The sequence below is a fragment of the Carlito syrichta genome, unplaced genomic scaffold, assembly GCF_000164805.1.
Source record: "Carlito syrichta isolate Samal-C Ts95f unplaced genomic scaffold, Tarsius_syrichta-2.0.1 Scaffold115608, whole genome shotgun sequence".
NCBI lineage: Eukaryota > Metazoa > Chordata > Mammalia > Primates > Tarsiidae > Carlito > Carlito syrichta.
The window spans coordinates 184,390-197,314 of NW_007059704.1; the positions used below are offsets into that span (position 1 = coordinate 184,390).

Consider the following 12,925-nt stretch of genomic DNA (forward strand, 5'->3'; position numbering starts at 1 on the left):
CCTCCTTTTTTTTTTTTTTTGAGTTGGAGTCTCACTCTGTCAACCAGACTGGAGTGCAGTGGCCACTCCCGGCCACCGCAGCCCCGACCTGCTGGGCTCTGGCGATCCTTCCGCCTCAGCCTTCCAAGTAGCTGGAATTACAGGTGCGCGCTACCACGCCCGGCTAATTTTTTTATTTATTGTAGAGATGAGGTCTCGCCAAGTTGTCCAAGTGGGTCTCGAACCCGAGGGCTCAGGCAATTCACTCACCTCGGCCTCCCAAGGTGCGGGATTACAGGCTGAGCCACGGAGCCCGGCTCAGGCCTCCTTTATAAGAGCACTCATCCCATTCATGAAGTCTCCACCCTCATGGCCTAATCACCTCCCAGAAACTCTACCTCTTAATACCAATACATTCAGGTTCAGATTTCAACCTATTAAATTGGAGAGACACTAACATTCAGACCATAACACCAAGGAAAGCTTTTATACTGAAACACAGTTATCAAAAAATTAAAATTATGCATTTGTGAAATGGTAACATAGGTCTCTTATTAACGCATTAAATAACAAAATCTAATGGCAGGTTGGGATGTGCTAGAAAGATATTTCGGTAAATCGACAAGAACTATAATGGGATATGAAAATGGGTGTTGCTGACACACTCACAGGTGCTGCCAATAGTACTGTGGTTTGTACTCCACCTGTGTAATTGAAGGAACTGTGTGATCTGAGGTAGTGGCTAATGAAAACCAAGTTAAACATTTTTTTCACCCAAGATTTGGGGCCTACGTTGGCACCAACTCTGGGAGTTTCATTCCAGTGAGTGGCAGTGTCTCTTTGACACATCAGATCAGCCCCAGGACTTTATGTTTTTAGAGAAGTTCTTAAAATTCACATGTGGGATTCATTCTCCATTTGCTTAATACAAGCTTCCCTGGCTTTCCAAAGCAGCAGGACAAGCCAGAAGACATAGACAGACAACAGTTACTCTAAAGTCATCTTCCAGAGGTGCTAACTTGGCTAATACTTAGATCAACTGTTCACTGCTTCCTGCAGTATGTGTGCTCTCCTTTCCCACAGGATTCTGGGAAATACGAATTAAATAAGAGATGTTTAAATTCCTTTGGAAAACTCAAAGCCACATTATTAATTTAGGGCACTCTGTCAACCATCAGGAATTAATATTATTATCATCTCTTCTTCTGTTTAGTACTTAGAACCTCTCCCAAACCTGCTGATTTTGATGGCAATGAAGGCCAAAGGCTCAGTACTGGAAAATATGAAAAGTTCAGTAGACCAGGACATAGCGTGGGGCAAGGTGATACTTGTGTGGCTGACTATTAAGTTGTCTCATACTTCCTATCTGGAGAGTGCTCCCCTGACTACAGAAGTTGTTAGAATTTTCAGCAGCAAGAGGGGAGTGGTGGGAAGAAGTGTCAAATCCACAAGCAGAGAACACTGTGTCATGGGAAAAATATCTGATCCCAGAAGCCTTAGGAATACAAAGGAAAAATATCTCAAACAAACTGCTGACTATGCATTTTTTTTAATTTTTTGAGTACCAGAGAAATGCTAAATTTCATTAAGTTTTACAGCCAGACTTAATATAGACATAAATCCCTTTAATGTTGGTTTCAGTCAAAAGTAAGCTGAACATTATCATTAAACCGGTGCATGGGGGAGAATTATTTGAGGAAACTCAAAATAGGCACAATTGGGAACACTCAGCCATGACCATATTAAATGCAAGGAGGCACGATAGCAAAACTCTTTTGGCTCTAATGGACTGCACTGTTTTGCTGCTGGGTTTCCATATAGATGAGCTTTGTTCTGGGGCAATATGGTTGCCGTTGGAGAGTCTATCCCGGGAAGCTCATTTCTCTTTCATTAGCCCATGAGCATAGAGCAATTTCAGCTAATACTGTTACACAGCTCCTAGTTGGGTTATTTGGTTACATGCCTTCAGGGAGAAGAGTGAACCAGAGTAAAGGAACAAATGTGATGTCGCGTCTCATCCTGAGTTCCTGCTGCAGGGGAATTACACTGGCCATTCATCACATGCCACGCTGGACTCATGATCATAAACTCCTGATGTCTGAGATGTGACTTAAGTCTCGTATGATTTGCTGTTTCACAGGAAACAACTTGTCTTCTGCGATGCAATTTCTTTGAGGTCTAGGCTTGTGCATGACTGTCATTCTAGGAACCTATTCCTCATGGGGGCTCATGCGGGTCAATACACTGTGCCACTCATGTGACGTTGAAAACAGAGCTCCATACCTGTGGGTGAATTGAAAAACAGCACCCTCCCTCTGGGTGAACAAATTAGAAAAGGTGCCCCCTTCTATGTAGATGAATTTTTAAAAATTAGGCATCCCCTCTGGACTGATCAATTCTCTTTTAAAGCCCGACGGGGGGTTGGGGAGACACACCTCAAACCAGGTGAACTGGGGACCAAAGTGAGGCCCAAACTTTACCTACACAATGACCATTTGTATGCCTAACCCTGAATTGTACCCCACAATTTTAAAATATAAATAAATAAATAAATAAATAAATAAATAAATCATAGCAAAAAAAATTTAAAATAATAAAAGTAAATAAGAATAAAAAATAAAATAAAGCCCCACCGCAGGGTATGTGGCTTGGCGAGTCCAGGGCAGCCCCCAGTCGCTCCCCTTAGACAGGCACCCTTGTACATGGCATGACCTGCACAACTGTGCATGACAGTTCTGATTACAGAAACCACTTGCACAATTTTGTAGTCGGACCGCAGAGTTTGCCCCTCAATGCTCTAAAAATATCTGTTCAATCACATCAATGGGTGCACATATTAAATATATTAGCCGACTTACTGCAAACAGCTGCCACTGTCTGTGGAGAGTGGTATTCTGACCATAGGAACAAACAGGACATCTGTAAATGGAAAAAAACAGGAGAGTGAGAGGCTGGTGGCCCCTAGGAGCTACTCTCAACCAACAGTGAACACTGGGGTGGTAGAGGCAGTAGTGTCCCCTCCTTACCATCACAGCACGATACTCTTCATGGCCTCCCTTCATGGCCTCCCTTCATGCCTCCCGTGGGCCAAGCCTGTTTCTCATCATGATATCTTGCCTGATATCCCACCTTTGGTTGTTATGAAACATAGGAGGGGTACTCTTCGAACTCCTAACTGTGTAGTCAGACTAGTTTATATCAGATTCCTTTTCAGCAGACACAACCACCCAGAGAGAACAAGACATGGAGCAATATGTCTCATAGCAAAGAGGGCTGCCAAGAAGGACAATGACAGGGTGACATGCTGCAGTACAGGCTATCAGAGGGCAGCCTGGGAACTCATGAGACCTAGGACATTGGTCAGGGGTTGGCAAACTCTTTCCAAGAAAGGCCAGATATAGTCAATGTTTTAGACTTTGTGGGCCTCTGCCACAACTGATTAACTCTGCAGCTGTAGTGTGAAATCCATATACAAGTGGAGGTGATTGTGTTCCAATAAAACTTTATTTATAAGAACAAGCAATGGGCCAGATTTAGCCTGTGGGCATTTTCTGTGACCCTTGCCATACATAAGTGATCAAAGGAAGAAAAGGATGCTAAAAGGGACATCAGAACTGAAAAAATGCCACATTGAGGCAGGCCACATGCTTGTCAGCTTAAATCCCTTCTTTCATTTTATCCTCACAGCAACCCAAGTAGTAACAGTTTTACCATGTGCATTTTAAAGATGAGAAAACTACAGCTCCTAAAACATAGGAAAATTTCCTAGGCCCCAAACAGCCTAGCTTTGCAACCAGATCTATCTGACTTGAACGTCTCTCTTCCTTCCCCTCCATCAAGCTGGTACCCTCATTTGTCTTGGGCAGCCCAGCAATGGAAGCCTGCTGGTCTCAGAAGCATTGCATCCCAGATGTGGGATATGGATGACAGAGCCAGAGTCAGGTCCAACCTCAGGAGGCTCAGAACCTTCTCTGTAGATGTGAAAGCAACAGGCAGGTCATCATTGGGTTCAGGACATCCCCTCTCTTGCTACCAGCCTCCTCCATAGGTGAGCACCATATCTGAAGTATGTACTTTGTCTGCTTTTGCCTTTGATGGCCACATAAATACAAGGGGAGGCCCTGAAAAAAAAAAAGAATTTACTTATTTTAAATAATGTATTTATTCTTACATGTTTAAACTTCAGTCACCTTCAAAGTACTCCCTGTTGGATACAATACACCTATCAGGATACTTTTTCCACTGCTTAAAACAGTTTTTGATTGTGTCAATTTTGATGTCTTTGCATGCTTTTGTCGGGTTTTGTTTCATCTTTTCCACATCGGCAAAACGTTTGCCTTTGAGGACTTTTTTCACCTGTGGAAACAACAACAAAAATCGCTCAGGGTGAAATTGAGTGAATAGGGAGGATGGAGCATAGGGGTCATTGCTGTTTTTGGTCAAAAACTGCTAAGCATTCAGCATGGTGTGGGTAGGTGCGTTGTCACGGTGGAAGAACCAGTCACTTGTTTGTTGCAACTCTGGATGTTTCTTCGCAAATCATGATGCACAACAACGCTATCTGGTACACTGATGCTGATGGGTTCCTAGAATATTTACTTAGCAGGGAAAACCTGTGCTGCAAGGTGCTTACCCTCCAAAAAAAATTAATTCCAGGTTTTTGTGGGTACCCGCTTGTACAGCACCTAAGAAACAAGCCAGAGGATTTCATGAAAACAAGCCATTTGTCTCATTTGTCCTTTCTTAGCATAACATGCATACAGGCCATCTGTTTGAAAAGTACACGGTGTAAACAATGCCAAAATTATTAACTTTCTAGCTAAGAGCAAGTCCAATCTTCCTTTCTGACTCTATTCAAATATTCAGAAACTAAGCCTTAGAATGACAAAATACCAGAGACAGTTTTTTTAACCCCTGCATTAAATTTTAATAAGAGAAAATGAGCAGTTATCAGAAGTTTCTTCCAGAAATAACTACCAGGGAAGCCCTGAGGTCAGTTTGGATTCAGCCCAGCCTTCTCACTTTCTGTGTGATGGTACAGTGATAATTCAAGTTCTTAACGATGACTCTGAATCATCCTGATCCTAAATCATCGAAGATTAAATTATTTTCACTTAAACAACTAGTATTTTCTAAAGCAAGAAAAATAGACTGATGTATTTTAGAAAAAAGTTAGAGAAGTCCAAGCAAAACGAATGTTTGGCTTAGCCTAGGATGGCCAGAACGTTAAATTTAGGAAAACACTGATTCCTCCCCACCACAAATGTCCATGCTAATGGCAATTATAGAAAAGTCTAGAATAATTCAAGCCCAGGTTAACGTATTCCCGGACACACATAACTTCATGGGAGACAGCATTATAATTCAAATCAATAAATGATTTGCAAGGATTCTGCTTATACTTTTACAGTCAAATATTGTTCATTGTTCTTTCTTGTTACAAACCATTTGATTTTTAGCCAGAAAACAAGAATAACTTCTGTCTGCCTTCCTTAATGCTCAGTGCAGACTGTTACCCAAAGAATTAAACATTAGTCATCAAATTAATTATAAAGGCAACAAAATAATTGGGGGTTCTGAGTTATCATTCATCTCAACATTCTGAGGCAAATTGGACCCTAGGCAATAGTCTTTCTTCTTGTTACAAAAGTGGTCTCAGAGTTCTCAGTGATAAGCTCTTTCTCAGAACTCTCCAGATCTTCCTCATTGTCCCCATCATCTCAGGGTGAGCCAACTTCCCTGGAATCAGGAGCAGAACCAAGAGACTCATCCAAGACCCAGATGATAATTCTGAGCCCAAAAGATAATCCTGGGTGGGAGGATTGTGCAGCCCATAACTCAAGCTGCAAGCAGCAAAGGGTCAGACATTCTTTCTGCCAGTCTAATTGCCCTGTTCATAGAAACTTGATCTTGGTCAACTCAGATTTTGCCCCCGCGCCCTCCCTGACTCTCAAAGTGCCTTCAAGTTCCAAAAGACTACCACAGCGTGACAGAGAGGGACACAGGGTCCTGGTGCTGGTGTTTTATCATCTGGTCCACTCTGGCTTTGTGGCAACCCCATTCCCATTGGCCTCAGTGGTCAATTCACACGAATCCCTCCTAAACCCTGGATCTCACTGTCTTTGCCACCAGAACTTTCTAGGCCAGTTGGTTGTCAGTGTCATGTCCTCACCAACCTGCCTCCCACAGAAGATGCAGCCACGCCCTGCTCTGTGCTGGAAGTCTTGGGAACAGAGTGGGGCCACACCAGAGCTGTAGTTAATACATCTCACAGGACCATGGATGGATCCGCGGCTCCATGCCCCTATCATGGAATGAGTCCCAGACCTCTATGAGGTTGATCATTCCACCATGCCCCATCCCATACCAAGAGTACAGTTCTGAAGGGAGACAGCCCTCAAGGTCCCTCTGAGAGCCCCATAATGGCTATTCATGACAAATGTCCTACCCACCTCACCATAGGTCAGGGAATCTCAATCTCTTCCATGGAGAAACAAACTAGACTGAGCAAATAGTCTTTTGCTTAAGTTTCGATCTTTGAGGCCCAAGAGAAAAAGTATTAAACTTACCCCCACTTACTCTGCTTAAGAATGCTCTTGTCAACAACGAAGACACAACCAAAAATAAATGGCACAATATTTTACAAGCTATGAAAGAACTGTAGTCTAGAATTTCATAGCCAGTAAAAATATCCTTTAGGGGAAAAAGGGAACATTTTTAAATGAAGGAAAACTAAGAGGATTTATTGCCAGTAAACTTATTCTACAACAATGGCTAAGGGCAGTTCTAGAAACAGAAGAAAATGATACAAGGAGGAACTCTGAACATCAGAAAAGAATAAATATCTTGATAAGCAAAATACGAACAATGCAGTAGATTTTTTTTTATTTCAAAATTATATGTGATGATTGAAGCAAATACTACAACATTATTGGTGTGGTCCTAAATGTATATATAAGTGATGGAGAGTAAAGGAATGTAAAAGGAAAAAAAAAGAATGCTCTTGTCTCTGAAAAAGTCAGAGGTTAGAGACAATGGGACATATTTGGGGAAGACAAATTAGATGCTATTTCAAAATAAATCCCAAAAAAGAACAGAAATCTAAATATCTCATGGAAAGTAGGGGGGTGGGGTGAGAAATGCCCAAACTAAGAGGGTCTCCCAGGGACAAGGATTGTAGACCAGATACAGAATTAAACTTTTAGATTGAATGAAAGTAATTTGCATCTAAGTGGTAATGGATGAGAAAGACTGAACACTTGCCAATAATTAGGGCCAGGGGAGACATGAAGACTTCCTTTCTAAAGACCTGGAGTTGAATGTAGACCAAGATTCTGAAATAAAAAATAGATATGTTCAAGACTCAAAGCAAAATGACTGGGCAGAATCTCAGGGTGACTCTTATCCAATGGCAGCCCTTATTTAAATAAATTAGTATTACGGGTCTGATGACTACAACTACTGGTCTGACATACCAAAACAAAAATGAATGAAATTGATCAATCTGCTCTTTAAAACATTATGCCATTAATATGTTAGGTTGACCAACTAAAGTGTGTCACAAACTGAAGTGAAGGATCCTCGTGAAAAATCACATTCCCTAAAAATATCTCAGGATCCCCGCAGTCGAGCAATGCCAAAGCTGGAACCTGCTTCTAACACAGTATCTCCTCGACCAATGCATACTGTGAACAAAGAAGCTATCGGGATCTTTATTTCAGATCCCAAAACAAAGAAGAGGAAAAGGAAAGGAGGAGAGGGAAACTTCTGAGAGATTGGCACCCTGGACAAGCAGGGAAGGCAATGGGGAAGGAATGAATTATTCACCAAGTGATGGTGGATCATTGTCCATCATAGACCAAAATAAAATACCTACCAACTGAAGACCTCAATGTAAACAAATAAAACACGACATCACTTAAAAACAGTTTAAGAGAATACATAATTGATTTACATGAGGAAAGACTCTCAATGGAAAAAATGGAGGCATTGGATTATATAGAATTTTATACTTCTTGCCATATACTTTAGGGTATAAGGATACATACTTATCACAGTTGGCAATTGTATATTTATTTGTTTTATTGTTTGATGGATGTTTGTTGCCTAAGCTTAGGTTGTAAGTTACACAAGAGCAGGGTGCTTTTATTATATTCTTGTACTTAGCAAAGTCTCTGATATGCTATCTTAGACTCTTAATGATATTAGTTGAATGAATTAATGAAGTCATTTGTGGGCAACATTAGGGTCTTGGGCAGGGTTTTAACACCCCAAGGAAAAAGCCTTATGGCAATCTGAAGGAGGGAACTGAATAAAGCAAGAAAACTCTAGAGGCCATCTCACTTGTGACCTGAGAACTAGAACATCTGGCCATTAGTCCAAGGAAGCATCAAGAAAGCTTAATCTAGGCCGGGCTCGGTGGCTCAACCTCTAATCCCAGCACTCTGGGAGGCTGAGGTGAGTGGATTGCCTGAGCCCTGGGTTCAAGACCAGGCCCAGCAACTTGGTAAGACTTCGTCTCTACAATAAATGAAAAATTAGCCAGACGTGGTAGTACACGCCTGTAGTTCCGGTTACTTGAAAGGCTGAGGCAGAAGGATTACCAGAGCCCAGCAGGTTGATACTGAGGTGGCCGTGAGTGTTCCACTGCACTCCAACCTGGGCAACAGAGTGAGACTCCAACTCAAAAAAAATAAAATCTCACTCTAAGCCCTGGATTCCCAGTGAAATCCATTGATCCACAAGGGATACCTCAGCTTAAAAGAAGACAGCCCTGGAGAGCACAGGGCTCCCTTTGGCTGACCCCTTGAAGGCTTGAAATAGGATAGGATGGAAAAGCTGAAATAGGATGGGATGGAGCATCTGGAAGTTAGACAGCTCCAAGGCTGCACTCAGTTCTGTCACAGCTTTGCAAGGGCTGGACCAGCACAGAACATTAATGCAGCACTCCAGGGATGAACTACACACATGACAGTCTTGCAGCACCTTCCCCGGGCTATGCCTCTGGCTTTATTGACCTCATGAGATACCTTGTGTTTTTCAGAATGCAGAAGCGAGTTACGACTTCAGCAGCAACGACCCTTATCCTTACCCTCGATACACAGATGACTGGTTTAACAGGTAAACTGAGTCTCAGGGGGGCGGGGGTCTTGTGGACTTTAGGTTTTGAGGTTTTTATTTTGCTTTGTTTTGTTTAAGGCCTGAGTATCACCAGCAAAATAAGCTCCTTGCTTCACTCAACTATATTGTGATTTTTCTTCTTAGTGGTTACCTTCTCTAAATTTGTGGAATTTTTAACATTGTAATTTCCCTCTAGAATTATCTTTTGATTATTTTGTTCTGTTGAATTAGAAATCATTGGCCACTTTCATCTTCTAAAACTAAAAGAAAATGGAAATAAGAAATCCTTTTTCAATCCACCACAAGGCGATTTAAAACATACTGATTTCGCTCAATCTGTTGAAATTTTTGCAGAGAACCTTTTTGCTCCATGGGGTCTGTGTGTCTGTTTTTGAAAAGTATTTGTGCTATAAACTACTAATAACTCATGTAGTTCCTTTCAACAAAAGGGTAAGTGTCATTGGCAGAGGTTTGAAGTGTTGTTTTGTATAAGGTCCCACCATGCAAAACTATCCAAACAATCCATCCAAAGGTGTAATTTTCCTTCCGCTCGTTGTGCTACTAAAAATGCAGATGTGGTTTCTTTATTTTCTTCAAATAAATACCTTGCTTTAATGGTTAATTACATTTGAGAAATAAAGATATGTGGTTTGCTCAGTAAAAGAATATTGAATTGTTTTAAGCTTAGTACTTCCCTGTTATCGATGTCTTTGGGTGAAGTTCATGGAAACAAGAGCTTCAACTAATAGTATAAAATATATTAAGTGTACAACACTTTATCCATTTATCTTACCGCTCATGGCAACCTAAGTAGTAGCCATTTTCAGTTTTATGATAAGGAAACAGTCTCAGAAACATTGAATGGCTTCTTGGTCAAATGATTGAAATTCAAGTCAAAGCCAAGATGAGACTCATGCTTCAAATTGTTTCTAAATCCAAATTTGTATCATTGCTGTCTAAGTATCATTTTTATTACTTTATACAAGAAGACTGGTGTCTGGAAAATGACCAGGGACTGATCCTCAGTGGACCAGGTAGCTTAGACTCTGTCTCTAGAGTTTACAAGTTGACCTAAGAATGTCAGAGGTAGAGACAGGGCACACAGGTTCATGGTGAAAAAAAATGCAGAAAAGAATAAATAAAACAATAAAATTCAAATGTGTAACATTTTTAAAAGGTCATCGCTGAAACACAATAGCACAATTCATTCTCAAGCAACATCACCTGCAGCCTGAAAATGATCATGCCAGGCTTGGAGGTGTGTGTTTAGAGGGTAAGAAAGTATTTTTTATAACTTTACTTTGTTATAGAGATGTGGAGTACAAGTCAGCATTAGATACATAAGCAGGTGAAGTTTGGGTCTCCAACAGGTCCTCACTTCCCTGGTTTAGGACCAGGTATCCTTTGTGTTGCCACGTGTCCCCCACCTCCCCAGTGTCCCATGACTGCTGATCCCTCCCTTTTGCTATTGTGATTAATGTTCAGATCCCACTTACAAATGAGAACATGTGATATTCAGTTCTTTGTCTCTGTGATAGATCATTGAGTATGATGGTCTCCAACTCCATCCAGTTAGTAAGAATGTATTTAAAAGGTCTGAGCACCTTTGGCATGAAGTGTGTTTTACCCCTCATGACTTCTAACCCTAGATCCTAGCAATGAATTCATTTTCAGGCACACGGATGTGAAGTTACCAAATAAATGTCCCTGAGCCGGGGTGGAACAGAACTGGCAATGGATGTCTGGAACACTGTGCTGAGAAGGGCTGTGAAAGAGGGCCTAGCTTCTGCATGAGGGATAATGTGCCTGTCCACATTATGTCAGAAAGAGCAGGGCACCTCAAGGGCCAGGGACTTGCTGTCTTTCTGAAGCTAGTAGATACTAACTCAACCTTCAATGGGTTGATCCTGGCACAATAGAGCCAGTGGAATGGCTTCCCCCAACCTCATTTTCTAAACTCAACACAATCTCCTCTTCCTATGTAATGTGCTGTGAAAATACTCCTTAACACACACACACATACACACACACACACACACACACACACACACACACACACACACACACATACACACACAAAGGAAATGTCTTCTCTCTTAAATATTGTCATTTGCAAACTTGTTCTCCAAAGTACAATTTTAAACCAACTAAAAACCTCCAATTAGGACTAATTAGCGCTTAGGGTAATAAAATTCGTCATTGTCAATGGTGAGAACTCCCAAGTGTCCAATTACCCGAGACACAGTCACAGTGACTCAGGCAAGCATGATCCCTGTGTCTTAGGGAGCCAATGACTCAAGACAGAATATCCACTTTGACCAGTAAATGGGTTTTTCCCAATTATCAAGTCATTTTCAAAGGTCCTCACCCACCATAGCTTGTTATTACAAAGGTTGACTGCTACCATCATTCAAATCATGGCCTCTCAAAACATAATTGCTATTGTAAGTGATTATGGGAGGCTGGTAGGTCAGAGCACAAGTCCACAACAGCAGGAGAATCCTTGGTCTGAAAAGTTGGCATCATCCTGGAGTTGATTCCTTGCTGGACACTGGACATAGGAGGATTTGAATTCAACATCCTTCCCCTGAGCATAGGGCATGTTTATTAAAAAGTCTCTCTGGGGCTGGGCACAGTGGCTCATGCCTATAATCCCAGTACTTTGGGAGGCCAAGGTGAAAGGATTGCCTGAGCCCACGGGTTCAAGAACAGCCTGGGCAACTTGATGAAACCTCAGCTCTACAATAAATAAATAAATAATAGCCTGGCACAGTGGCACATTCCTGTAATTCCAGTTACTTGGAAGACTGAAGCTAAAGGATCACCTGAGCCCAGCAGATAGAGGCTGCGGTGGCCGTGAGCATGCCACTGCACTCCAGTCTGGGTGACAGAGTGAGATTTTAACTCAAAAAAAAAAATCCCTCTGGGATGAAATGATATTTTGCCTGGTATTTTCCTCAATATTATTTATGAATTGAAGCAGAAAGAAGGAGAATGGGTTAGGGAACAGAGGCCATGAAACTGGCCATGAGTTTATCCTTGTTAAAGTCAGGCATTGGGTATATAGGATTTCTCTCTGTTTTTGTATATCTTTGGTAGTCTTATAATAAGAAGTGAGCTTAACAAGCATAGGACTAAAAAGAGGCAATAGACAGAACTGGGACTTGAGTTTTGTGACACAAAACTGTGAGTTCTGGTGGTCAAGCTTCTGAGAAGCTTGCAACGTCGTGTGAGAAGCCCTCGGAAGCCATAGTCACCACAAGACAAAATGTAGCCAAGGCTAAAGTAACACAAGGAGAGTTAATGCACTTGAGCAATTACTGTCTTCAAGGCACTGTTCTAAGTGCTTTGCATATATTAATTGATTCCCATAATGACCCTCTGAAATAAGTATTATCATTTTTCCCCATTTTGGAAACTGAGGCAAAGAGAGGTTAAGTAACTTAGGCAAGTTGACACAGCTAGCAAGTTGTGGAGGTAGAATTTAACACCAATGGTTGGGGAAAATTGATCTAGGATTTAATTGAAGGTAGAGTTAAGGGCAAGGGGCAAGTATATTCCAGGGCAAGGGTATAAATTGGACAAAGATGGGGAAGCAGGGGTGTGCCTGGATAACTGGTCAGAGAGTTGGAGGCTGGTGCAGGAGGCAACATTCTAAGAAGGATTCATGACAGAAGTGGAGCATGAAAGGTTTGGGCAGGTTGCTAGGAGAAACAAAAAAAGAGATTCTGTGGCTGGGTCAGAAAGTGGGCCAGGGAATAGAGGAAGAGCATTCTCCCACGGCACTCGGGGATGCTGCTACCCAGATGCTACAACAGTCTGGAGC

General features: G+C 41.7%; 1 protein-coding gene across 1 annotated transcript in view; it reads left to right on the plus strand.

Annotated features, from left to right (window-relative positions):
* Positions 1 to 9,259, plus strand: part of LOC103275383 (neuroendocrine convertase 2-like) — a 161,553-nt gene extending 152,294 nt beyond the window's left edge. Inside the window, exons 6-7 of the mRNA XM_008072797.2 lie at positions 9,023 to 9,099; positions 9,178 to 9,259. Coding sequence (XP_008070988.2) covers positions 9,023 to 9,099; positions 9,178 to 9,259 — 159 coding nt within the window. The remainder of the gene's footprint in view (positions 1 to 9,022; positions 9,100 to 9,177) is intronic.
* Positions 9,260 to 12,925: the final 3,666 nt, after the last annotated feature.